The 27,778-nt window shown below is 43.0% G+C and overlaps 1 protein-coding gene across 1 annotated transcript in view; it reads left to right on the forward strand.

The window, feature by feature from the left end:
* PDZRN4 (PDZ domain containing ring finger 4) overlaps positions 1-27,778 on the forward strand; it is a 155,615-nt gene that overhangs the window by 85,529 nt on the left and 42,308 nt on the right. Inside the window, exons 2-3 of the mRNA XM_056573943.1 lie at positions 13,730-13,983; positions 14,822-14,924. Of these exons, the coding sequence (XP_056429918.1) occupies positions 13,730-13,983; positions 14,822-14,924 (357 nt within the window). The remainder of the gene's footprint in view (positions 1-13,729; positions 13,984-14,821; positions 14,925-27,778) is intronic.

The following is a 27,778-nucleotide window of genomic DNA, read 5'->3' on the forward strand; positions in this document are numbered from 1 at the left end:
TAGTAAATCCTGGCCAGGCTAAAAATGCCCACTCTCCACCCAGAACATGCCAACTGATTTGGCCATTAATAAACAACCACTTTAGTGTGTAAATTGTAATGTCTGATACTTGTCTTTATTTTAACAATAAAAATTGTAAAGTGCTGCGGAATCTGTCTTTGCTTTATTGATAATTTAGTGGAAGGCATTAGTATGAATGATATACAATACAGCGTGGCATCACTGAATTGGTTTAGAGCCGATCTGCAATGCTTTGTTGGGTAACCAAATGTAGTGGGAGCATAAGGTCCTTTCATGTTCATTAGATCAGAAGTCATAAAATATTTGGATTGTACAGATTCTCTGTCCTCTTCAAGGATATATACTAAACATATTTCACTCCTGCATATGAAAGCTGCCATTTGTTATAATAGCTCTTGAAAATATGACAACAGCTACTCTTTTTAATATGGCGTACCCCAGGCAGAAACAATTTAAGGAAGCCTTGACCTGTCTACTAGAGAGCCTATGGTTTGTTTTCTTCAAATGGATTGAAAATAGTAAATCTCTCATGGAGTAGACATTTTATTGATGCATGTCCCTTTATTCTAGAAGAGGGTCAAGAGTAACGGGACACTTGCCTTTCCTTTCAATCTTAGTAGGTGGTTTCATTGAATCTGGTATTAGCTTATTTGCATATAATTGCTTTCTACAGAATTGGTTATATTTGGATGTTCTTGTTTGTTTGATTGAAGAGGTCATATTTTAGGAAATAACTCATATACACAGTAAATGAGGGATACACATGACAGTGTGAATCATGCTTACGCCTTAACAATCCAGGAAATTTTAATTTTTGCATTTACATTTTTTCCTCCTCTTCTTCTAAGAACCATAACTCTTTTATTAAGTTTATCTACAGAGCCATGTGAGAGTTCTTTTGTGGGACCAATTGTACTTTGTAATGACATCATTTATTTTACTATAGAATTTACTGTGTAACAGTAAAAAATAGTTTGTAAGGAGAAATAAAGAAAAAAATGAAATTTAGCAAATTTGAGGAGCCGTGTCATTTTACGCCATTCACTGAGCGGTGAAAAAAAAAATTGTAACTTTAAGGAAAAAAATCTTCATATTCTGACCCCAATAACCTTTTTATTTTTACACCTATAAAGCTGTGTTAGAAATTATTTTTTATGCCATGTTTTGTTTTTTTACTTTACCATTTTGGGTAGGTGGGACCCTTTGATTGCTTTTTATTGTCATTTTTTTTTCTGGGATGTGATGTGACAAAGAATGCACTTCTGTCATTTTGTATTTTTTGTGAAATTTACCGTGAAGGATTAATAGTGTTTTTTTAATAGTTTGAGCAATTTTGTACATGGTAAATATGTTTATTTATTTACATTTTTAAATATGGAAAAAGGGGGTGATTTGATTTATGGGAAAGGTTTATTTATGTTTTTTTTTATTTATTTATTTTCAACATTTTAATTTAGTTTTTTTTATACTTTGCTAGTCCCCCTAGGGGACTTTTATGAGCAACCATTCGATAGCTTATACTGATCGATACAGTACACATGTACGGCATTGATCCATTAGATTTGTGTTATATTGGTAGAGTCTGCCATATCCCGTAGACTCTAGGCATCAATAGACATTAATAACAGAGTTCCGAAAGCCATGAAGGTCTAGCAAAGGCCTCAGGCTGTCAATCTAAACCTCTTTACCAAATGACCAATCAGCTTTCACAGCTGCATCTAAATGGTTAACGGGATTAAGAGCTCACTTCATGTCCTTGACTACTAAAAGCAGCCAGTTGCCGCTTGGACTTGAGTCCAGAGTCCTCTCCATTTACCCTTAACCTCTTAATGACATGCAATGCAGAAGAGACCTTTAGCAAGTGTGAGAGCTCAGCTTGCTTCAAAGCCGGTCAGCTTATCAGCTTCCTTCAGCAGCCAGAACTCATCGCTAATGATGATCATGTTGTTGTCTGGCATTAACCCTTTAGATGCCATGATCAAAGTTAATTTTGAAATCTAAAAGTGACCAAATGCACTTGTCTGTTGGCTAAGGAAGCTGATCGGGACCACTGTCAGAAAATCACGGGGTCCCGATCAGATGAGATAATGGAATGAGGGGCCCTACCTGCCTCTGTGTCGTCCGATCGGCGCTAAAAGTATGCAGGCAGTCTCAGCAGCCTGTACAAGTACAGCGTCGATAACACTTATCAGTGCTACTCTATGGCACAGCATAGTTCAATTTTTGCAATCGATGGATTGCAGGTAATAGCTTCCTATGAGGACAAAAACATTTTGGAAAAAAAGTATTTTAAATGTAAATAAGCAGCTTCACTAAGAAAGGTTTACATCACTCACCTTTTCTCATTTTTCAAATAAAATAATATAAATAAAAATAATGTAAATGTATGTGGTATCGCCACATGCAGAAATGCCCAAACTGTTAAAATATAACATTAAACAGAAAGTGCATAGGGAATTGTGTATATATATATATATATATATATATATATATATATATAGTCTAAAAGTTCCATAAAACAAACATTGTACTGATAAAAATAAAAGGCAGCTTTTTCATCACCCTTAATAGCAGAATATCCAACGTGCCTTGGTAAGATGTGTGATGTGTGGATATCTACTGCTACATATTATTTCTGCAGTGTTGATACCCTGTGGTAGGTCACTACCTCAAAGCAAAGATTTATTTCTTTATATTGTGATTCCCTGTTGGCCTGGTCTTTTTATAGCAGTCATGTCAGCTTCAAAGCCAAGCAAATACACTAGTAAATTCTGTTAACACCATTGATTTTCTAGAATGATTTATACACCTGTCTCTTTTCTTAGATGTATAATGTTTGTCAAAGAAACTGCATGAAATGTGCTTTGTTTTTTTGTTTCTATTTTTGTTTTATTCTGATTATATGTGAGGAAGGACAAGCAGTGAACCTGCAACAGGGTCATTGGCACCCAGGACACAATGATGCACATAAAAGCGAGGGTTAAGTTGTGTGGTCCATTCCACAGAAAAACTTCTAGAGCACAAATTGCTGCAAAAAAGTTATGCTGGCTTTGTTAAAAAAAAAGTTGCGCAAATTTTTGAAAAGTTTGGTTTGCTGGCCTCGCAGAACTTTTAAAAAAATGAACTTTTTCACTTAGGAATATACTCAGTAGTTTTAAAGTGTTTTCTTTTAAAGCTTTATGTCAGCGGTGAAATACAGTAACCCACGGTAACTAACAGCTTGTTTAAAACACACTGCACTAGCCCAGCAAGAAATGGCTGTTGTAAAGATTTATTATCCAAACTTCTCCCTTTTTGGGAGTAGTAAGTGGATTGGCATCTCAAAATACAAAGATATATATATATATATATATATATATATATATATATATCTTTAGTAAACACAGAAAAGTTGAAAACAAATCATCAAACATTCTCCTTTTTTGGGAGTTACAACAGGATTGGTGTGTCAAAATAGTGAAAAAAAGAAAACATTATTCTTTTTTGGGATCATGGCGAGTGGTGCATGTGTAGTCCTTGCTGGTAGTAGCGGCAGCAACGGTGGAGGACTGGTGGTAGTAGTAGTAGCCAGCGGACAGCAGGTAGTGGTGAACTATTGGTTGCTGTAGTAGACTTCAGACAGCAGGGGTGTGGACTAGTGTTAAATGTATCCAAAGGACAACAGGCAGTGGTGGACTGGTGGTAGTTTTAGTAGTCACATGGACAGCAGGTAGTGGTGGACTAGTGTTAGTTGAAACCAGCTAGAAATACTCTATATTTGGATAAACCCAGAAAATACAGGTCACATGGCATAACAGGCCAAGTGAATGTACACTGCTAGAAAGTCTTTTTTAATTTTTTTTTATTTTTTATTTTTGTTAAACCAAGCTAGAAATGCTCTATATTTGGTTAAACCCACAAAATACAGGTGAAAGAAATTGATTTGTGTTGTAGTGTGAAATACTTTATGGATTTGTTGTCCTGTCACACTGCTGGCATTAGTGGTACAGCAACTGGACACACTAATGCAGGTCACTGAGGTCAGACAACTGCACAATGCTTTACTCAAATTGTTTTGTGTTGTAGTGTGATAGCTTTCTGGAATCAGTAGTTTCACAGTGAGTTGTTCTGTGCATTGCTCGCTGCTCAGCTTTCTGAGCAATGCTGTGCACAGTGTTTTTTCAGTTTTATCTCCTGACTGGCCTGGGAGTTCTATTTCCTCATCTTATGCATTTAGACACCCAAATTCCATGCATTTCTCATCCCTTTTCCTACAATAGTGCTGTCACCAGGCTTATGCAATGCAAGTCAGGCAATGTGCCAATGTTTTACAACCCTTATTTTAGCCAATGTTCTGAGCAAAACTCAAGGTGAGTTCTACTGGCTCGCCTTGCTCATTTCTAGTCAGAACACACACTTCATTACATCTTACTGTATATGGGTCAGAATTTCCAAGCTTTTGAAGACTCTCCTTGTGTTGCCAAAATACGCTGTGACTCATAAAGGCATTGTTAGGTGTAGGAGGGAATGATGCTGTATTGGCCACAATTGGAGAATTCTCTGATATCAACCAAAATTACTGTTGTAATATGTTTATAGTAAATTGTAATGTGTATATTTCAGTAGTGTAGGTTGTGCTTCTCTAGTCTCCAAAAGCCTTATGTTGTCGCTTTTAAGACAATTATATGTTTTTTACTTACATTTTTAACTGAACTACTCATTTGCAAAGAACTTTCATTGTTCAAGCATTCACAAGTACACTCAGTGTAGTGCTGGAAAGTGCTTCAAAACATGTTCATTTTAAAAGGCTTTTTAAGTACTTTTCATATATGAGACCTATTTTAGACAGCATTGCATTTACTCTAAATTAACAATTTTTTTTCATATGTTAAAAAGGTGCATGGGTATTTCCAGAATGCTTACTGAAAGTTTACCCAACTTTTCGTAACCCTACTTATACTGTACACAAATAGCCATGGCAACCTAATAAACAAACTTTGTCCCACACATCTGAATGAAGAACAGCACTGCCCATGTAAATGTCTTACATACTTGATTTGTACATATGTGCCATTGTTTGCATTATCTATAATGCTGCAAGAACAGGCCTGATTGTTATTCAGTTTGGGTCATAGAGAAATAAGGCAATCTTTATTCTGCAATTTCTTGGGGTCTTGATTTTTGGGTTTCATTTATAAAGCATGAAATCATGCAGTATAAATGGCATGTGAATTTTATTCTGTGTGTCAATACGATAATTGTGATAACAATGCCTTGCATTGCTGAGGTTCAGATCTATTTAGGGCAACAATTCTCACAATGTTTGCATGGGTTTTCTCCCATACTCCAAAAACATACTAAGGTTAGATTGTGAGTCCCAACAGGGAGGGACAGGTCTGATGTGATAATATCTGATTGATTCGGATGTACAATGAAAATCTATAGGAAAGTGGCTCAGTTCACACACGTCCATTATTCGAATACTTGAATTACAGGAGCTTTTTTAAACAGTGAGTGCCACTTTTTCATAGACTTTCATTGTGCCCATTATTAGATTCCTAAGTTATAGTCAGATTTTGCTATTTATTTTACACAGTGTAAACAAAGCATTACTGTCATTAAAACAATTTCTTCATATGTTGGCCGAGAGATCAGTCCTTTTTTTCTGCATAGAAGTTTACAGGTCTCTTGGCAAAAATGGGAGAGGAGTGCAATGTTGCCGCTTCCCAGTTAATGACTCATGATTGTAGTGGGTCTCAGGAATAAGACGCATGTGATAAACGTTTTTTTCATGTCTAAATTACTTGTCAAAAGTTGTTTTTACTGACGGTAACACTTTAAATTGTTTCTTCAGGACTTTGGAAAGAAAAACAATAAGATCTCCCATAATTAAAAAACTAAGATTTATAACAAGTACATTTTGTGTACTGTTGATTTTCATATTTCATATATTTTAAGTACTATCACCATAGGTTGAATTGTTACCTGGCATGCTTTTGTTAGTTACAGTATACTAGTGAATAATAGGGAAACCAATTACACTTATAAAGTGATCATTACCTACATTTTCTTCACCTTTGCCCTTGACTGAAAGAGTTTTTCCCTGAAAGGGAAGAGAGATTGTAATCCTTAGCTTTATTCCGAGAGAAGCAAGGGCAAAAAGCCGCAAGTGATCATTAGGTTTCGGCTAAACCTATAATAGACAGTTGTAGATAAATCAGTCAGTTTTAGATTTGGTCACAAATAATTTCCTGCACAAGTCATGCTACTAAAGGAAATAAAGGTTTCTTCCCTTTAGAGTCTAATAAATGTATTTTGATAAGTCAAAATTGAAGTTAAAAGTACTTCAGCTGTACTTCAGGTTTACATTCATTAAAAACATAATTTTAGGAGTATGTTAGGGAGCTTGCTTTTTCAACAAAGCCTGTTTTAGAAACAGGTCTATTAATTCAACTGTACCAAACAACACCCCATATCTTCTTTTCCTAACTTCTGCAGTGTCTTTCCATCCCCCACTCCCTGGAATTCCCTTTTAAGGGGAACTTCAGTACATGAGTATTTATTTCTTATCTACAGAATCCTGTGGATAGAGGATAAGTGTCTGATCTTGCAGGGGGGTAGAACGCTCCTCCCTGGCAACCCAGCTCTCTCCATGCAGAGAGATCTCTGCTCCATTCGCAGATTACTGTCAACCACGGCACAAAGTGGTGGCTGACACATCCCTGTATCTCCTTTGGAGGCCCAAAGGTACATGAACGCTTAAGATTTTTTACTGTTCATAGAGGTGTGCCGCTATATCTCCTTCCAATCTACTTACCAAATGGTTTGATATGGTAATAGATGGAGAAAAACAGTAAGTCCATCTTACTGTTTCAGATAGAGGACACACTGTTTGAGACAGCTGACTGGTGCTTTATAACAGTAAATAGCTAAAAAGAACTAGTTGATGTTCTTTATTCGCTTATAGGGAGGAATCTGTCAATCAGAGCCATGGATCACCCCAAAACCAAAGTTCTATCTTTAGGTTACTCTGAATTGGTGCATCTGTTTCGAGTACATCATAGATCATTGTGTTAAGGGTCCATGTCAGTGTTTCATGCTATCTGTGGTTTAGGCAGCATGAAGATAGTGACACACTCTCTTTATTGTCATTATAAGACTTGTGTTGAGTTGAGGTGTTGAGAAAAAGAGAAAAAGAGAACTTAAAACAAAATTAGGTAAAAAGAAATATAGCCATCAAATGATACACTGAATGAGAAGCCGGATGTAGGAAGAAAACTAAAAAAGAGCAGTACCCTTAAGGCCAGTATATGTAGTAGGAAAGTCATCTACCTCTGGGAAAGAGCAAAAATGCAATTATTTCCATTTGAGTAGTAGAGAAAGTGATTTATACACTACTGACCTTTACTGCTAACTAGCTATGTGTTGATGAACACTTCACAGTGTCATAACTGCTTGCACCATACAAAAGCTTTAAGGCTGATTTGTTTAAAGGTCAAAAAGTTAAATGCATTACTAGTAAAAAGAGGATATTTATATGGCCAGTAGTTTAACTGAGTTCATATAGGGTATTAATGGCATAAATGTTTTAGCCATTTGTTAGTCCTTAAAGTATTGATCTTGGTTGTAATAAAATGCTTCTGCTTTAGTGACAAAACCATGTCCATGCTTCAGCAATAATAAATGATACAACATTTAGGATAGTTTGTATCTGTTTTTAAAAGCCTGGTTACAATCATGTATTGCACTATTGACTCTTGGTTCTTTAGTGAATACACACTAGTGAATATACACTATGATCTATTTAAAATTGTTCTTGATATACAGTTTTCGTCACTTTTATGAAAAATGCAGCAATAAATGACTTTCATTTTGAATTTGGTGGAGGAAATTTTAACGAGCACATTCTCATCGTCCCTCAACTGTGCATTAGGAGACAGAGCTTCGTGCTCCACCTCTGTAGTACCCAGCATCAGCATTAGACTGGGAAGCTCTCTCTCCTAATGCAGTCATATGCGGTAGGGAACCATGAGAAAGGGCACTAAATAAAAGTCTTCCAGCAGCAAGTTCCAAATTAAACTAACTTAGAGAAATCATGCACATTGCTGTATTAACCCCTTAAGGACCCAGCCATTTTACACCTTAGGACCCGGCCATTTTTTGCACATCTGACCACTGTCACTTTAAACATTAATAACTCTGGAATGCTTTTAGTCATCATTCTGATTCCGAGATTGTTTTTTCGTGACATATTCTACTTTAACATAGTGGTAAATTTTTGTGGTAACTTGCATCCTTTCTTGGTGAAAAATCCCAAAATTTGATGAAAAATTAGAAAATTTAGCATTTTTCTAACTTTGAAGCTCTCTGCTTGTAAGGAAAATGGATATTCCAAATAATTATATTTTTTATTCACATATACGATATGTCTACTTTATGTTTGCATCATAAAATTGATGAGTTTTTACTTTTGGAAGACATCAGAGGGCTTCAAAGTTCAGCAGCAATTTTCCAATTATTCGCAAAATTTCTAAAATCACAATTTTTCAGGGACCAGTTCAGGTTTGCAGTGGATTTGAAGGGTCTTCATCTTAGAAATACCCCACAAATGACCCCATTATAAAAACTGCACCACCCAAAGTATTCAAAATTACATTCAGTCAGCATTTTAACCCTTTAGGTGTTTCACAGGAATAGCAGCAAAGTGAAGGAGAAAATTCACAATCTTCATTTTTTACACTCGCATGTTCTTGTAGACCAAATTTTTCTTGTAGACCAAAAGTCTACCAAATTTTTCTTGTAGACCAAAAGGGATAAAATGAGAAAATGGATTGTTAGTTTTGTAGCCCAATTTCTCTCGAGTAAGCGCATACCTCATATGTCTATGTAAAGTGTTCGGCGGGCGCAGTAGAGGGCTCAGAAGCAAAGGAGCGACAAGGGGATTTTGGAGAGTACGTTTTTCTGAAATGGTTTTTGGGGGGCATGTTGCATTTAGGAAGCCCCTATGGTGCCAGAACAGCAAAACCCCTCCACATGGCATACCATTTTTGAAACTGGACCCCTTGAGGAACATAACAAGGAATAAAGTGAGCCTTAATACCCCACAGGTGTTTCACGACTTTTGCATATGTAAAAAAATATATAATTTTTTTCACTAAAATGTGTGTTTCCCCGCAAATTTCACATTTTTGCAAGGGTTAATAGCAGAAAATACCCCCCAAAATTTGTAACCCCATCTCTTCTGAGTATGGAGGTACCCCATAAGTTGGCCTGAAGCGCACTACGGGCGAACTACAATGCTCAGAAGAGAAGGAGTCCTATTTGGCTTTTTGAGAGCAAATTTTGCTCGGGGGCATGTCGCATTTAGGAAGCCCCTATGATGCCAGGACAGAAAAAAAAAAAACACATAGCATACCATTTTGGAAACTAGACCCCTTGAGGAACGTAACAAGGGGTACAGTGAGCATTTACAACCCACTGGTGTCTGTCAGATCTTTGAAACAGTGGGCTGTACAAAATGTTTTATTTGCACAGCCCACTGTTCCAAAGATCTGTCAGACACCAGTGGGGTGTAAATTCTCACTGCACCCCTCATTACATTCCGAGAGGGATGTAGTTTCCAAAATGGGGTCACATGTGTTTTTTTTTTTTTTTTTTTGCGTTTGTCAAAACCGCTGTAACAATCAGCCACCCCTGTGCAAATCCCCTTAAATGTACATGGTGCACTCTCCCTTCTGGGCCTTGTTATGCGCCCTCAGAGGACTTTACGCCCACAAATGGGGTATCTCCGTAGTCGGGAGAAATTGCATTACAAATTTTGGGGGGCTTTTTTCCCTTTTACCTCTTGTCAAAATTTAAAGTATAGGGCAACACCAGCATGTTAGTGTAAAAAATTTATTTTTTTACACTAACATGCTGTTGTAGACCCCAACTTCACCTTTTCATAAGGGGTGAAAGGAGAAAAAGCCCCCCAAAATTTGTTAGGCAATTTCTCCTGAGTACGGCGATACCCCATATGTGACCCTATTCTGTTGCCTTGAAATACGACAGGGCTCCGAAGTGAGAGCGCCATGCGCATTTGAGGCCTGAATTAGGGATTTGCATAGGGGTGGACATATGGGTATTCTACGCCAGTGATTCCCAAACAGGGTGCCTCCAACTGTTGCAAAACTCCCAGCATGCTTGGACAGTCAACGGCTGTCCGGCAATACTGGGAGTTGTTGTTTTGCAACAGCTGGAGGCTCCATTTTGGAAACAGTGGCGTACCAGACGTTTTTCATTTTTATTGGGAGGGGAGGGGGGCTGTGTAGGGGTATGTGTATATGTAGTGTTTTTTTTACTTTTTATTTTATTTTGTGTTAGTGTAGTGTAGTGTTTTTAGGGTACAGTCACACAGGCAGGGGGGGGTTACAGCGAGTTTCCGCTGCCGCGCAAAATTTGCTGCATCGCAAACTTGCTGCCTGATAATCACTGTGAGCCCCCTGCCCATGTGAGTGTACCCTGTACATTCACAGGGGGGGGACCTCCAGCTGTTGCAAAACTACAACTCCCAGCATGCACAGTCTATCAGTGCATGCTGGTAGTTATAGTTTTGCAACAGCTGGAGGCACACGGGTTGGGAAACACTGAGTTAGGAAACAGACAATGTTTCCCAACCAGTGTGCCTCCTGTTGTTGCAAAACCACAACTCCCAAACATTCTCAGGCATGCTGGGAGTAGTAGTTCGGCAACAACTTTAGAGCCAGATGTTGCCGAACTACAACTCCCAGCATGCTTGTAGTTGTAGTTTTGCAACATCTGGAGGACTACAGTTTGCAGACCACTAATACAGTGGTTCCCAATCTGTGCCCTTCCAGATGTTGCAAAACTACAACTCCCAGTATGCCAAAACTGTCCAGGCATGCTGGGAGTTGTAGTTCTGCAACATCTGAAGGGCCAGATGTTACAGAACTACAACTCCCAGCATGCCTAGACAGTAAGGGCATGCTGAGAATGTCTAGTTTTGCAACATCTGGAAGGGCACAGTGGTCTCCAAACTGTGGACCTCCAGATGTTGCAAAACTGCATCTCCCAGCATGCCCAGACGCCAAGGGCTGTCTGGGCATGCTGGGAGTTGTAGTATACAGGGTCCCATTACAGCAATGCATGTCGCTTTACGGCGACGTGCATTGCTGTAAAGGGCCCGACCGCGGCTGAAGATCTACTCACCTGTCGTCGCCGCCGCCATCTTCCTCGCCGGGATCCGGGTCTTCAGGGACGAGGTAAGTACCGGGGCCGGTCCCCAGCACTCCCCCGTCCCCCACCGCGTCCTCCAGTCTTCCTCCCGTCCTCTCCGGACTTTCAGGGGCCGGGCAGGACGGGAGGAAGTAACCGCCCCCCCCCCCTGCGATTGGTCGGTTAACTAACCGACGGATCGCAGGGGATCGGAGGAGGTGGCCGGCTTGCCACCTCGCTCCTAGGCTCCAGTCTGTGACAGCCGAGATCATGCAAAATTACCGGGCGGTCGAGTCCCAGAGACCCGATCAGCCCGGTATCGCCGCAGATCGCAACGGCGATTTCCCTTGCGATTTGCGGCGATCGCCGACATGGGGGGCCTACATGGCCCCCCTCGGCGTTTGCCCTGGATGCCTGCTGAAGCATTACAGCAGGCATCCGCTTCCGATCTCTGCCCGGAAACCGCCAGGGCGTAAGTTTACGCCCTGTGTCCTTAAGTACCAGGGCGCCGGGGCGTAAAATTACACCCTGGGTTCTGAACAGGTTAAAGTCAGTTCTTATAAATATGTCTAAAATTGTAGAGGTACACTTTACGTGCTCACACGTAAGGTAGGGTCGGCACCATAACCAGCTGATTCCTGCTGCCATCAGCAGCAGACATCTGCCAGTAATTATAGACATCAGTCCAGGTAATGATCAATAATGACCGAGATAAGTCCAGGTACACTTTATTGTCTTCTTTGATTAATGCAATATTTCTATGAACATGAAATTTAAGACCAAGCTACACTCTAACCCAGCCATCTATTGAGTTTCCTTTAAAAAGTGACTTTTTTTGCAATTGCTCAGTTGACTGCCGGCACAAATATCTTTGCTAAGTTTAATGGTAAAAATATGAATTTCCAGATTGTTTTTGAGGTATTCTCTCTAGAGTTGAAGAAACGGAGGAAGTCTGGCATACCAAAATCCAACTTTATTGGGCAATAAAAGCAGGTACAAACACGAGTAGGAACATCAGAAGGACATCTGGACGTGTTTCAGATGGATACATCGTCCTTGATCACAGATAGTTCCAAACCCTGAAAGGCTCCCTTCAATAGGGAAAAATTCCACAGGGTGGGAACTTCCTGTCCAAAACTTCACATGTGATCAAAATGATGCTTAAAATTAATACATAAAAGAACATGAAAACCAAAAACATTTGGATGTAAAAGAAAATCATTCCACATTTTTCCACAAAGATGATCTGGTGATAATGCTAGTAGACTCGAAGTAAGATGTAGAATGTATAATGCAATCTTGTGATGTATATGCTGATTAGCAGAAATATTAGGCTGCACATAGTGCAGAAAATGAAAAATAAATAATAACAAAAGAATATATATATATATATATATATATATATATATATACTAAATATGTGACATATATGCAGTATACATATATTTGCTGAAATATGCAAGATTGCATCAACTAAACCATAGACAAGAAAAATAAATAGACAAATGATAACAAATAAGAGACATAGACATATCAGATCTAATCTGTACTAAGGAGACCTTCATCTACATTTTACAGTAACATTAATAATGAAGTAAAAGTTCTTGTCTGACATTCAGACCTGTGGGAACATGCGTTTTTAACATAAATTGCCTATAGGCTTCTATATTCAATAGTTTTCTATGTAGATTGCCTCCTCTTGTACCTGTAGTAACTTTCTCTATTTGCCACATTTGTGGAAAACGCTACAATGTTTTTGGTTTTCATGACTGTTTTCATGTTCTTTTATGTGCTCATTTTAAGCATCATTTTGATCACATGTGAAGTTTTGGACAGGAAGTTCCCACCCTGTGGATTTTTTTTCCTATTTAAGGGAGCCTTTCAGGGTTTGGAGCTATCTGTGATAAAGGGTGATGTATCCATCCAAAACGCGTCCAGATGTCCTTCTGATGTTCCTACTCGTGTTTGTACCTGCTTTTATTGCCCAATAAAGTTGGATTTTCGTATGCCGGATTTCCTCCATTTCTTCAAGTCTGATTACGCACCTGGGTCAGTGCGAGTCCGTGCACAGAATTAGAAGTTCAGTCGAGCCGGCTTCCTCCTTGCTTGCATTAAACAGATTCTCTCTAGAATCCATTTTCTACTTTATGATTGACCTGCAAAGAAAAATGTAAAATAGATGTAAGTGGGTAAGGTTTACAATTGCTGTCGCTTTATTCCTATGCAGGTTGTAATTACAGTTATACCTAAATTGTCTGCAAACAAAAGTCTTTAGTATTTTTCTGAATTTTATTTGCTGTAAACATGGGTGGATAAAAGATTCCTCAAATTCAACTACAGATAAATAGACAGAAAACAAAACAGGAAGGATTTTATGTTTGTTAAGTTAAAATGTATTACAGAATAAACAAATTTTTTGGGGTGAATTATTATTCTTCATGTAACAACATTACAATGATATAAAATAAAAACATGGTAAACAATCCCTTAAAGTAATATTTTGTTTTTGGTATAGGTTAATGGGAAGGATCTGTTAAAAGCAACTCACGAAGAAGCAGTTGAAGCGTTTCGTAATGCTAAAGACCCAATAGTAGTCCAAGTATTAAGACGAACACCGGTTAACAGAGCTCATGGGAGTTCCCAGGAGGTGCATCTTGTGAATGTGAGCACTCAAACGGACATCACATTTGAGCATATCATGGCTCTCTCCAAACTCAGACCATCCACTCCACCAGTTCCTGACATTTGCCCATTTCTTCTGTCTGACAGGTATGGGGTTTTTTCAACAATAACTATTTGACATGAAGACCTAGTTTAAGTTTTTCGAAAAAGTATAAAGTAGTGATGAAAAAAAATTCAGATTCTTTTAAATGGTGTCTGAGCGTTCTGTGCTCAGTGTCCAACAATCAGAGGAAACCACACAATATGGCCATCATCTTGGCTCCAGCTGCACTTAAGAATCATACTTTACTTCATGCAGCTTTTCCCATCAAAAGAACCATGTTGGAAGTCATACAACACATCTAATATTTCTAAAATGTATCTAAAAGATAAAAAAGACAGATTTCTTTTCTCTAATCAATCTTTGCTTTCTGGACACCATGTAGGGATTAAACAGATAATGCCAACTTAGAAGCGAATTAAGAAACCAAGCCGCATATCAAGCCATTCACTGCCACTCATTGTTAGAAAAGTATTTTCAATTTATTGCAAAGTGTACTTCTGTATTTATTGAAGTTATTGTGTCCACATTTTCCAGAATATAAAATGTGGACATGGCTTCATTAGCAGACAGGCTGAGTTTCAAAAAGACAGATTGGAATCCTGCAGCTGCAGAACATTGCCAGCCCTTTGTTATGGATGTACTGCTGTATTTCTTTTGATTTGGTGCACAGATCATTGCCTGGAATCCAATTTAAGCTATGAAAATGACTACTCTAAGTGTGCGGTAAATGAAAAGAAACATATCTTTTTGTTCAGTGTTTCTTTAGATTAGCAACCCATCCTAACCTCTTGAAATGAGAAGGCTGCAGATAAGTTTGTCATATTTCAATTAAAAAGAACATTGTCTCATCTGGACTTCTTGTACCATTTTTTTTCCATATAGCTGCCATTCTCTTCATCCAATGGAGCATGAATTTTACGAAGGTAATGAGTATCTTTCGAGCCTGCCTGCTGAAGGAGACAGAACTGAAGACTTTGAGTATGAGGTAAGATTTTTTTTTTTACAGTTCTCTCATATAACAGACCTTATTAAAAATATATACAGTATTTACAGGTATTATTTACTGTGACTTATCACAAAGTTACGAATGTACTCGAGTGTTATGTCAAAGCAAACACTTTTTTTTTAAAGTTTTTTTTGTGAGTACAACTTGTTATTGTTATTCAGTACTAAAAATGTGAATGAATTGTCAACCCGTAACTTTGAGTGTCTGTGGTCGAATAGTTTAGTCTAGAAAAAGAAGTTCAGCTTTGCAAGTGTTCTCACAGTCATACCACGCTTCTATATGGAATCAAGCACTTGGAAAGTTGAACTACTCATCAAAAGTAGTGGACATTACAAAAGACTTGATAGAAAAACTTTACATAAAACATTTGTGCACTAGTGTGTCAAACTGTACACAAAACTCCATGTCTGACCATTTTGGCATGGCCACTGCCACGTGGCACTGGTTGATTCAGTTTGATGTCCACTAACTACCCACTAATATTCTTCATGTCCATTTCTATGCCAGTTATATGCAGTGTTCCCTAACATTTACTATTTAATGACTAGAGATGAGCAAATCGAAGTTGACGAACCCAAATTTGTTACGAATTTCATTAAAAATTTGATTTGCAACGAATACGAATATCGCTGCGATTCTATAGCGCGAATCGCTTCATTAAACTCCATTTTACAGCGTTACAGGCTATTGGGGACCTAAGATGGTGGATCCACATGTGAGTACATGGGGCAGGGGATTATGGGAGGGCAGGAAACAGCGGTGGGAATGAAGGTAGGCTGGCTGACCCTGAATCACATGTGAGATGCAGCCTATCAGTGTTCACTGACCCCTGTGATGTCACAGCCCCTATATAATCGGCGACCATCTTGCCTCTCTTCCTTTAATCTATGCACTCAGATGGAGAGTACGGGACTGCGTGTGTGTGAATAGCTCATACCACAGCGTTACACTGCAACTGCTACTCACATCAGCATTAGGGAAAGGCAGGAGTGCAGAGTGCTTTGCTGTTACACTGAGAAGGATCATTGATTGCTAAACCTCCTATTCACGTTATTGAGCATTGCAGCAGAGAGGGGCAGATAGCTGTCAGCTGCCTCATACAGATCTCCAAGCTGCCTGAACTTTCTGAAGCATCTTATCTCCTCATTGTTCAGCCCAATTGAGTTTATTTTTATTTGCTCCACAAAACTTCTGCTGCTTAGAATTGTGTGACAGAGTGCAATTTAGGGTTTAATCCCTGGATTTTTTTTTGTGGTGCTGCACTGTTGGGTCTTGCTGCTATTCAGAAATATGTGATTTTTCAGTGGACTGTAGTGCATTTGCACCATTTTGTACCTGTTAATCTGTCAAGGGGCTGGCTACATACTGTGCAAGTCCAAACAATACCATTCACCGGCTGTTTGTTTTTTTAAACAGTTTTTTCTGCGTATAGTTACGCATATATAACTGCCCTCATCAGTGCATACCACATAGATACATGCAAGTATTGTACCATTTAGTACCTGTTAAGCTGTCAAGGTGCTCCATACCATCAAAGTCCAAACAATAGTATCCACCGGCTGGTGTTTTACAAAAATACTGAGTTTTTTCTGCTAATAGTTAGGCATATTACTTCCCTCATCAGTGCATACTGCATACGTACATCCAAGTATTGTACCATTTAGTAGCTGTCAAGGTGCTCCATACCGTAAAAGTCCAAACAATAGTATCCACCGGCTGGTGTTTTACAAAAATACAGAGTTTTTCTGCTAATAGTTAGGCATATTACTTCCCTCATCAGTGCATACCGCATACGTACATCCAAGTATTGTACCATTTAGTAGCTGTCAAGGTGCTCCATACCGTCAAAGTCCAAACAAAAGTATCCACCGGCTGGTGTTTTGCAAAAATACAGAGTTTTTTCAGCTAATAGTTAGGCATATTACGTCCTTCATCAGTGCATACTGCATACGTACATCCAAATATTGTACCATTTAGTAGCTGTTAAGGTGCTCCAAACCGTCAAAGTCCAAACAATAGTATTCACCGGCTGGTGTATTACAAAAATACAGAGTTTTTTCTGCTAATAGTTAGGCATATTACTGCCCTCATCAGTGCATACCGCATAGGTACATCCAAGTATTGTACCATCTAGTACCTGTTAATCTGTCAAGGGCCTACATACTGTTTAAGGACAGCCGTAAGTGATCACCTGCTGCTGTTCTAGACAAATACTGTTTAAAGACTAGTGTAGCGCATTGTAATACCCTCATAAACGCACTAAGTATATCAGGCAGAGAAGTGCCAGGGCATGCACAGAGGAGTGGCAGAGGCCTAAATACTTCAGGCAGAGTTGGCAGCAGACTTGGGGCGAGTGGCAGCAGGAGTCGCAGCGAGAGGCCTGAGTTTCCGTTATCAGCCAGGGGTGGTGTCTCCACCAGCAACCCATCTGCTGTCGATGATTGGTTAACACAATCATCCACATCATCACAAGTTAAATCTGACACCCCCAGTCAACAGTCGGTGGGTTCCTCAAACACAACCCTCAGTTAGCATGGCCCGGGAGCAGTCCGTGTCCTCCCATTGCCTTTGTCCTATGCTGTTCCCTCTCCTAAAGAAGTATCTTATGCTGTGGGTTCAGCTCCACTATTTACTGAGGACGATCTAATAGAGGACAGTCAGCAGCATCTGGACAGCCAAGAAGAGGAGGGGACATGCGCCGCTTGCTCCGCTAGGCGGCCAAGTAGTGATGCGGAGAGTGACGTGGGAGGCGGTGTTGCAAGTGTTCAGGGTCCTGAAGCAGACACTGTTGGGGAACCTGAGGAGGACATCAGTGACGTGCACACAACTGTTGATGATGATGAAGCCGATCGCAATTGGGAGCCGGGTGCAGAAGGGGCTTCATCATCATCAGGAGAATAGAGTTGCAGGTTGCCCTTGAGGCAGCAAGGTGGTAGCACGGTTGGCAGTCAGCATGATGGCATGGCAGTAGCGGAAATTCAGGAGCCAAATGTGCCCGGGGGAGACCACCTGCTTCGCGGCAGCCTACCTTTCCGGGAGGTAGTGGAACAGGGGTTCCTGGAGACGGCACTAGTAGCCGTCAATTAGTGCGGACTGCGGTGGGAAAATCAGCTACTCGGCGGTGTGGAAGTTTTTCATAAGGCCTCCGGAGGAGGTTCAAGTAGTCACATGCAATATCTGTCGGCAGAAGGTGAAGCATGGCCAAGGTTCCAATGTCGGCACCACGGCCCTGCGTCAACACATGCTACGGGCAGGGACAATACTTGTCTTTTACGGCTCACTGGGTAAATGTGGTTCCTGCACAGCCACAACAGCAACTTGGACAGGTCACACCACTTCCTCCTCCACGCTCTCGCTCCCAGGCAGTTGGTCCTGTTACAGTGTGCGTCGCCGACTCCTCATGCTCCACCGTGTCCTCGGCCTCCACTGCACGTCCAAATCTCGGTGGCCATTCATCGTACCATGTGTGTAGGGCACGGCGGTGTCAAACTGTTCTTCACATGGTTTGCCTTGGCGAACGGAGTCACACGGGAGGAACTGCTAAAGTTCATTCGTAAAGAAATCTGAGTATGGCTTACCCCACGAAATCTGGAAATGGGAACCATGGGGACAGACAACGGGAAGAATATCGTGTCCGTGCTGCGACAAGGAAGTGTGAAACATGCGCCCTGCATGGCCCACGTGTTGAATCTGGTTGTCAAGCACTTCCTCAAGTCTTCACCCCATTTGCAAAACATCCTGACAATGGCAAGAAAACTGTGCATGCACTTCAGCCACTCGTACACCTCCAAGCACACCTTCCTTGAGCTGCAGCATCAGAACAGTATCCCACAACATAGTCTTATTTGTGACATTGCCACACGTTGGAATTCCACCCTCCATATGTTGGGCAGACTATACGAACAAAGAAAAGCCATCACCAATTTATTGATTATCCAAGCAGATAGGAGTACTCCCCTCTGTAACTTCAATGTGAACCAGTGGCAGCTCATACGTGACACCTGCCGTTTGCTGAGGCCCTTTGAGGAAGCCACTTTATTTGTGAGTCGCCTGGATGAATGACTTAATTCCACTCCTACATTTCCTACAACAAATGATTGAAACCATGGCTAGTCACGGCAATGGAGACGTTGTGCCTACATCTCAATGCTACATGAGCCCTGTGGGGGCTGAACTGGAGGAGGAGGATGATGAGGGGCAGAGCGGAGCACAGTTTAGGTTGGATGAGATGGCCGGTGTTTCTAGTCTTCGACAGGAGAGGAGGAGCAGGAGCAGCCAGAGGAGCTGGAGGGTTATGAGGAAGTTGAGACAGAGGACCCAGACACACCGTGGCAGTATGCAGTGGAGATGGAGGTAGGTAGTCCCTCCGAGTCACTGGCGCAAATGGCACGATGCATGCTCAGTTGCTTGCGTAGTGACCCCCGAATTGTCCAAATTCGTCAGCGGGATTACTTCTGGATATCCACCTTATTAGACCCTCGCTACCGTCCCAAAATGAGAGGGAGGACAAACTGACCTACTACAGAGAGATTCTACGTAGTCAGTTGGCTGATGCCTATCAGCCACGTGGTCCATCCACTCACAGGTCTGACTCGGGGGGCCCTCTGCGCTCACCTTCCACTGCCATGGCTGCTGGGGAGGGGTGGGAGGAGCAGTACCAGCTAAATCAGCAGCAGCCTGAGTCTACAGTCGCTGATGAGTAGCTTTCTTTACCCGCATAGTGAAGCAACTCATAAGCAGCAGGTAGACATGGAGCAGGATCTGAACCAGCAGGTGGTGGCATACCTTGACATGGCCATGCCAACAACCATTGAAGATCCGCTGGACTTCTGGGCAGTCAAACTTGATTTATGGCCACAACTAGCAGAGTTTGCCATGGAAAAGCTGTCCTGCCCGGCCAGTAGTGTGCCATCAGAGCGGGTGTTTAGTGCGGCCGGGGCCATAGCCACCCCAAGGCGAACTTGTCTCTCCACTAAAAATGTGGAGAGACTGACGTTTGTCAAGATGAATCAGGGATATCCATATGAATCAGCCAGGATTTCCAGCCACCAATGACAGATGGGTCTGAGTAGATTGACCATGCTCCTACAACAAAATTTTGTCTATTATGGTTGGTTATGAAACCCTCTGGGGCTGACCTGGGCATTGTATGGCCCACTTGCCACATACGGCCCTTTGATTGGCTCTGACCGGCCCACGCTGACTGGGGGACAACTATGCTGCCTAATCTGGGGGACAACTATGCTCCTAATCTGGGGGACAACTATGCTCCTAATCTGGGGGCCAACTATGCTCCTAATCTGGGGGACAACTATGCTCCTAATCTGGGGGACAAACATGCTCCTAATCTGTTGGACAACTATGCTCCTAATCTGGGGGACATCTATGCTGCCTAATCTGGGTGACATCTATGCTGCCTAATCTGGGGGACAACTATGCTCCTAATCTGGGGGACATCTATGCTGCCTAATCTGGGGGACAATTATGCTCCTAATCTGGGGGACAATTATGCTCCTAATCTGGGGGACATCTATGCTGCCTAATCTGGGGGACAATTATGCTCCTAATCTCATAATTGCAATCCCAGATCCATATCACGAATTGGTTTCAGCGTGTAACATGCACCTGTCCTTGAAAGATAGAGACACGCTGTCAGGATTCGGCAGGCTGGAGGTGGATCCTCTGTGTCAAAGAGGGATTGGCGTGGACCGTGCCGGCAGAACGGTTCTAAGTTGCTACTGGTATTCACCAGAGCCGCCGCAAAGCGGGATGGTCTTGCAGCAGCGGTAGCAACCAGGTCGTATCCACCGGCAATGGCTCAAACTCTCTGACTGCTGAGATAGGCGTGGTACAAGGGATTAGGCAAGAGCAAGGTTGGACGTAGCAGGAGGTCAGGGCAAGCAGCAAGGATCGTAGTCAGGGGCAACGGCAAGAGGTCTGGAACACTGGCTTGGGATACACAAGGGACGCTTTCTCAAGGCACAATGGCAACAAGATCCGGCAAGGAAGGGAAGGGGAAGTGAGGTTATATAGACAGGTGCACAGGTGGAAGCTAATCAGACTAATTGGGCCAATCATAAAGAGCCGGCGCGTGCGCCCTAGGGAGCGGGGCCGCGCGCCGGGACAGCACAGACGGGGAACGAGTCTGGTAAGCGGGCCGAGATGCGAATCGCGAGTGGGCGCATCCCGCATCACTGATCGCATCACGGCTAGGGACATTATCGCAGCGCTCCCGGTCAGCGGGTCTGACCGGGGCGCTGCGAACAGGAGAATGCTGCGAGCGCTCCGGGGAGGAGCGGGAACCCGCAGCACTCGGCGTAACACACGCTAATCTGTTCAGTGGAGCGCTAGTGCGGCCCAGGACATCTGAGGCCATAACACACCTGTTATTGCTCGATCTTGCAATTAATCGGGCAAGGTAAGGGGTTATAAAAGCCTCTTGGGTACTGCTGAGGCTTACTCCTGACTGTTCCTGGTGCAATGTATGGGGTAATTAAACACTCTTGGGTAGTGTTCTTGTTAAATTTACTGGTAATTTTATCAGTGATAAAATTGAAATTTGCAGAATGCTAACCGTTACACAACGGAACGCTTGTTGCGTGTGATTTTTTTATGAAAATAAAAAAAAATAATCCGGAGAGGGATTAACTCTGTTTAGTCATTTTTGGCGAAAAAAATCCTTTGGTGATCTGATTTTTTGTAGACAGATGCGCTTACACACATATGTAATAATTTTTTTTAAAATAATTTCAAACATTGTGTGGTTTATTATTTTTGAGAAGAAAGTCTTTGGGTGGTCCACCATCCTGCATTATAGAGTCTTCTGAACTGTGGGATATGCGCTTGTTCTTACACACAGGTATACATTTTTTTTTTTATTTATACAATTTTGTTGATTTTGGGGCGGATTGTGAAGCCCTGTGTGTACTGGTGCATCAGCCAACTCCAGGCTGTGTCCTTCAGGCAATATATGGGTTCCTGATGCCGCAGAGGTGGGGTCTGGGTCTGGGAATTTCAAATTTTTGGATAGCGGGTGCTACCTATGAGAAATCTTTGTCAAACATTTCTCATTTTGTGTTGTTTTTTGGGGGCGATTGTGAAGCTCTGGTGTGTAGTGTACTCGTGCATCACCCAACTCCACGCTGTGCCATTCAGCCACTATATGGTGTCCTCATGCTGCCAACACCTCCACGCTGTGCCATTCAGCCACTATATGGTGTCCTCATGCTGCCAACACCTCCACGCTGTGCCATTCAGTTGATGGTTGACAACATTTATTTGCATTCCCTTAACGCTGTTACTAAGACCTGGGGTAATGGTTTTCTGCTGTGAAATCTGAATGGTCTTGGTAATGTTTATGGATGGGGACCATTGAGCCATGGCGGAGTTCATAGTGATCGCTGGTGCGCTCCTCTTCAGACTGATATTTTCCCGGGCGTCCATCAATTTTGGCGGTTTTACTGCAAAACCCACCTGCTGCTTTTTAGAATTCAACATCTCTCGGGCATCTTGCACTTTACCCGTTATTCTGAAATGTGCAACTTTGGCGACCATTTTCTCACAGGCATCCTTCATGCCTAGCTTCAGACGGGCATCTGTCACGCCAATCTTCTGACGGGCATCAAGCGTTCTCTGGAAACTTTTTTGCAGGGATGCACGTTTCAGAATAAAGGGTAATGTGCAAGATGCCATTGCAAGCCAGCTTGTCCCGGTATGGTATAGCAAGTTTTATCTTCCAAGGATGTCCTACATTTGGGGAAACAGGGTAATACATTTGAAATTTCCAGAAGGATAACCATTACACAATGGAATGTTTGTTGCGTGTGATTTATTACATCAAATTTTACTAAAAAAAATACAAAGAGGGATTAATTCTGCTTCTTCATCCTTTTTGGTGAAAATTATGATTTTTGGTGGTCCATCATCCTTAATTTTGGGGCCTCATCAACTCGTTCATTTGAGATTGTTTTTATAAAAAAAAAAATTATGTCAAAAAATTATCATTATGTTGTTCTTGGGGGGGGAGTTGTGAAGCCTTGGTGTGTACTCTTAAATCAACCAACTCCAGGCTGTGTCCTTCATACAATATATGGGTTACTGATGCCACAGAGGTGGGGACTGGGTCTGTGAATTTCAAAATTTGGGATAGCGGTGGCAACCTAGGAGAAATCTTTGTGAAACATTTCTCAAGGTCTTGTTTTTTGGGGGGGATTGTGAAGCCCTTGTCAGGATTCGGCAGGCTGGAGGTGGATCCTCTCTGTCAGAGAAGGATTGGCGTGGACCGTGTCGGTGGACCGGTTCTAAGTTGCTACTGGTTTTCACCAGAGCCCGCCGCAAAGCGGGATGGACTTGCAGCGGCGGTAGCAACCAGGTCGTATCCACCGGCAACGGCTCAACCTCTCTGACTGCTGAAATAGGCGCGGTACAAGGGATTAGACAAGAGCAGGGTCGGACGTAGCAGAAGGTCAGGGCAGGCAGCAAGGATCGTATTCAGGGGCAACGGCAAGAGGTCTGGAACACAGGCTAAGAACACACAAGGAACGCTTTCACTGGCACAGTGGCAACAAGATCCGGCAAGGAAGTGCAGGGGAAGTGAGGTATTATAGGGAAGTGCACAGGTGAAGACACTAATTAAAACCCATGCGTCAATCAGTGGCGCACCGGCCCTTTAAATTGCAAAGACCCGGCGTGCGCCCTAGGGAGCGGGGCCGCGCGCGCCGGGACAGCACAGACGGGGAACGAGTCTGGTAAGCGGGTCGGGATGTGCACCGCGAGCGGGCGCGTCCCGCATTGCGAATCGCATCCCTGCTGGGGACATAATCGCAGCGCACCCGGTCAGCGGGTCTGACCGGGGCGCTGCGAACAGGAGAACGCCGTGAGCGCTCCGGGGAGGAGCGGGGACCCGGAGCGCTCGGCGTAACAGTACCCCCCCATGGGTCTCCCCCTCTTTTTAGATCCTGAGAACTTGTGGATAAGGTCCTTGTCAAGGATGTTGTCCTCGGGTTCCTATGATCTCTCCTCCGGGCCGCAATTCTCCCAATCTACAAGAATTTTTTTTTTACCTCTGACCGTCTTGGATGCCAGAATTTCTTTAACCGAGAAGATGTCAGAGGACCCGGAGACAGGAGTAGGAGCAACAACTTTAGGAGAGAAGCGGTTAAGGATGAGTGGTTTAAGGAGAAAGACATGAAAAGCATTAGGAATACGGAGAGAAGGAGGAAGAAGGAGTTTGTAGGAGACAGGGTTGATTTGGCATTTAACTTTAAAAGGACCAAGATAACGTGGTCCCAGTTTATAACTGGGGACACGAAAGCAGACATACTTGGCGGAGAGCCACACTTTGTCTCCAGGAGAAAAGACAGGAGGAGTTCTTATTTTTTTGTCGGCATGTTTCTTCATCCGGGATGAGGCCTGTAGGAGAGATTTTTGAGTCTCTTTCCAGATGGTGGAGAAGTCCCGAGTCACCTCATCAACAGCGGGCAAACCAGAAGGCATGGGAGTGGGGAGGGGGGGAAGAGGGTGACGGCCGTACACCACAAAGAATGGGGATTTAGCTGAAGACTCAGAGACTTTGAAATTGTATGAGAATTCGGCCCATGGTAGGAGATCGGCCCGGTCATCCTGGCGGGAGGAAACAAAATGTCGCAAATAGTCACCCAGAACCTGATTAACTCTTTCCACTTGCCCATTGGATTGTGAATGATAAGAAGACGAGAAGTTTAATATGATTTTAAGCTGATTACAGAGGGCCCTCCAGAATTTCGACACAAATTGAACGCCTCTATCCGAATTGATATGCGTGGGAAGCCCGTGAAGGCGAAAAATGTGCACAAAAAATTGTTTCGACAACTGAGGCGCAGAAGGAAGACCTGGAAGAGGAATAAAATGTGCCATCTTAGAAAAACGATCAACGACCACCCAAATAACTGTGTTGCCATGGGATAAAGGTAAGTCAGTAATAAAGTCCATAGCAATCTGAGACCATGGTCGCTCAGAAACAGGCTGAGGATGGAGGAGACCGGCAGGCTTCTGGCGAGGAGTCTTGTCCCGTGCACAGACTGTACAAGCCCGAACAAAATCAGCAACATCTGTTTCCAGGGTAGGCCACCAATAAAAACGAGATGAGCTGGACGGATTTCTTGATGCCAGCATGGCCGGCGAGGTGTGAGGAGTGTCCCCACCTGAGAATCCTGAGGCGCTGGCGTGGAGGGACGAAGGTCTTTCCTGGAGGAGTTTGTCTGATGGAAGCTGGAGAAGCGGAGATCAGAACGTCAGGAGGAATAATGTGTTGCGGGGAGGCTTCCATTTCAGAGGTATCCGAGGAACGAGAGAGAGCGTCAGCCCTAATGTTCTTGTCAGCGCGGCGAAAATGAATCTCAAAGTTAAAACGGGCAAAGAACAACGACCACCTAGCCTGGCGAGGGTTCAGCCATTGGGCAGACTGAAGATAAGAGAGAGTCTTGTGATCGATGTATATAACAACTGGGTATTTGGACCCCTCCAGCAGGTGCCTCCCTTCCTCGAGAGCCAGTTTTATGGCCAGTAGTTCTCGATCCCCAATGGAGTAGTTTTTTTCCGCCGGAGAGAAGGTCCTAGAAAAGAAACCACAAGTAACAGCATGTCCGGAAGAATTTTTTCTGTAGGAGTACAGCTCCAGCGTCTACCTCCAGTGAGAAGGGTTTAGATGGATCAGGTCTGGAGAGTATGGGAGCAGAAGAAAAGGCAGTTTTGAGATGGTTGAACGCCTCTTCCGCTTGAGGAGGCCAGGACTTAGGGTTGGCGTTTTTCTTGGTTAGGGACACAATTGGGGCCACAATAGTGGAAAAATGTGGAATAAACTGTCTGTAGTAATTGGCAAACCCCAAGAAACGCTGGATAGCTCGGAGTCCGGAGGCGCGTGGCCAATCCAATACGGCTGATAGTTTGTCCGGGTCCATTTGGAGTCCCTGGCCAGAGACTAAATATCCTAGGAAGGGAAGAGATTGACATTCAAAGAGACATTTTTCCATTTTGGCATATAACTGATTGTCCCGAAGTCTCCGAAGAACCATGCGGACATACCGGCGGTGTTCTTCTTGGTTGGAAGAAAAAATCTAAATATTGTCCAGGTAGACCACAACACAGGTATATAAAAGATCACGAAAAATTTCATTTAGAAAGTCCTGGAAGACGGCAGGGGCATTGCAAAGCCCAAAAGGCATAACCAAATATTCAAAGTGTCCATCTCTGGTGTTAAATGCGGTCTTCCACTCGTCCCCCTCCCTGATGCGGATGAGATTATATGCACCTCTTAAATCCAATTTGGTAAAGATGTTGGCGCCACGTAGGCGGTCAAAGAGTTCCGAGATAAGAGGTAGGGGATAGCGTTTTTTTATAGTGATTTTATTAAGACAGCGGTAATCAATGCATGGTCGTAAAAAGCCGTCTTTTTTGGAGACGAAGAAGAATCCAGCTCCAGCAGGGGAGGAAGACTTGCGGATAAATCCCCTTTTTTAATTTTCTTGGATGTACTCCGTCATAGCTTGTGTTTCCGGAGCAGACAGGGGATAGATTCTGCCCCGGGGTGGAGTAGTACCAGGGAGGAGATCAATAGGACAGTCATAAGGCCTGTGAGGAGGCAAAGTCTCTGCTTGTTTTTTGCAAAAAACATCAGCATAGTCCAGATAGGCCTTGGGGAGACCAGGTATCGGAGGAGCCATAGGGTTTTGACTGACAGGACTGGTAGCAGACATAAGACACTTTTTGTGGCAAGTATTACCCCAGTTTTTGATTTTCCCGGTGGTCCAATCGAGGGTAGGGGAATGGCGTTGAATCCAAGGTAGTCAAAGAAGAATTTCAGAAGTGCAGTTAAAGAGGACCAGAAATTCAATCTTTTCATGATGGGGTCCAATGCACATTAAGAGGGGTTCCGTGCGGTAATGCACAGTACAGTCCAATCTTTCACCATTAACAGAGGCGATGTAGAGGGGTCTGGCGAGAATGGTCACTGGGATGTTGAACCTGTTAACGAAAGAGGCCAAAATAAAATTTCCTGCAGATCCGGAATCCAAGAAGGCCACAGCTGAGAAGGAGAAGGTAGAAGAAGAAATCCGCACAGGCACAGTAAGACGTGGAGAAGCAGAGTTCACACCTAGAGCTGTCTCGCCTTTGTGCGGAGCCGAAGTGCGTCTTTCCTGACGTGGAGGTCGGATAGGACAATCCTTCAAGAAGTGTTCGGTACTGGCACAGTACAGGCATAGGTTCTCAATGCGGCGGCGTGTCCTCTCTTGAGGTGTCAGGCGAGACCGGTCTGCTTGCATAGCCTCCACGGCGGAAGGCACAGGAACAGATTGCAGCGGACCAGAGAAGAGAGGAGTCGGGGAGATAAACCGCCTCGTGCGAACAAAGTCCATATCCTGGCGGAGCTCCTGACGCCTTTCGGAAAAACGCATGTCAATGCGGGTGGCCAGATGAATAAGTTCATGCAGGTTCGCAGGGATTTCTCATGCGGCCAGCACATCTTTGATGTTACTGGATAGGCCTTTTTTGAAGGTCGCGCAGAGGGCCTCGTTATTCCAGGACAATTCGGAGGCGAGAGTACGGAATTGGATGGCGTACTAGCCCACAGAAGAATGACCCTGGACCAGGTTCAGCAGGGTAGTCTCGGCAGAAGAGGCTCAGGCTGGTTCCTCGAAGACACTTCGAATCTCCGCGAAGAAAGAGTGTACTGAGGCAGTGACAGGATCATTGCGGTGCCAGAGCGGTGTGGCCCATGACAGGGCTTTCCCAGACAGAAGGCTGACCACGAAAGCCACCTTTGACCTTTCAGTTGGAAATTGGTCCAACATCATCTC

The sequence above is a fragment of the Hyla sarda genome, chromosome 4, assembly GCF_029499605.1.
Source record: "Hyla sarda isolate aHylSar1 chromosome 4, aHylSar1.hap1, whole genome shotgun sequence".
Classification (NCBI taxonomy): domain Eukaryota; kingdom Metazoa; phylum Chordata; class Amphibia; order Anura; family Hylidae; genus Hyla; species Hyla sarda.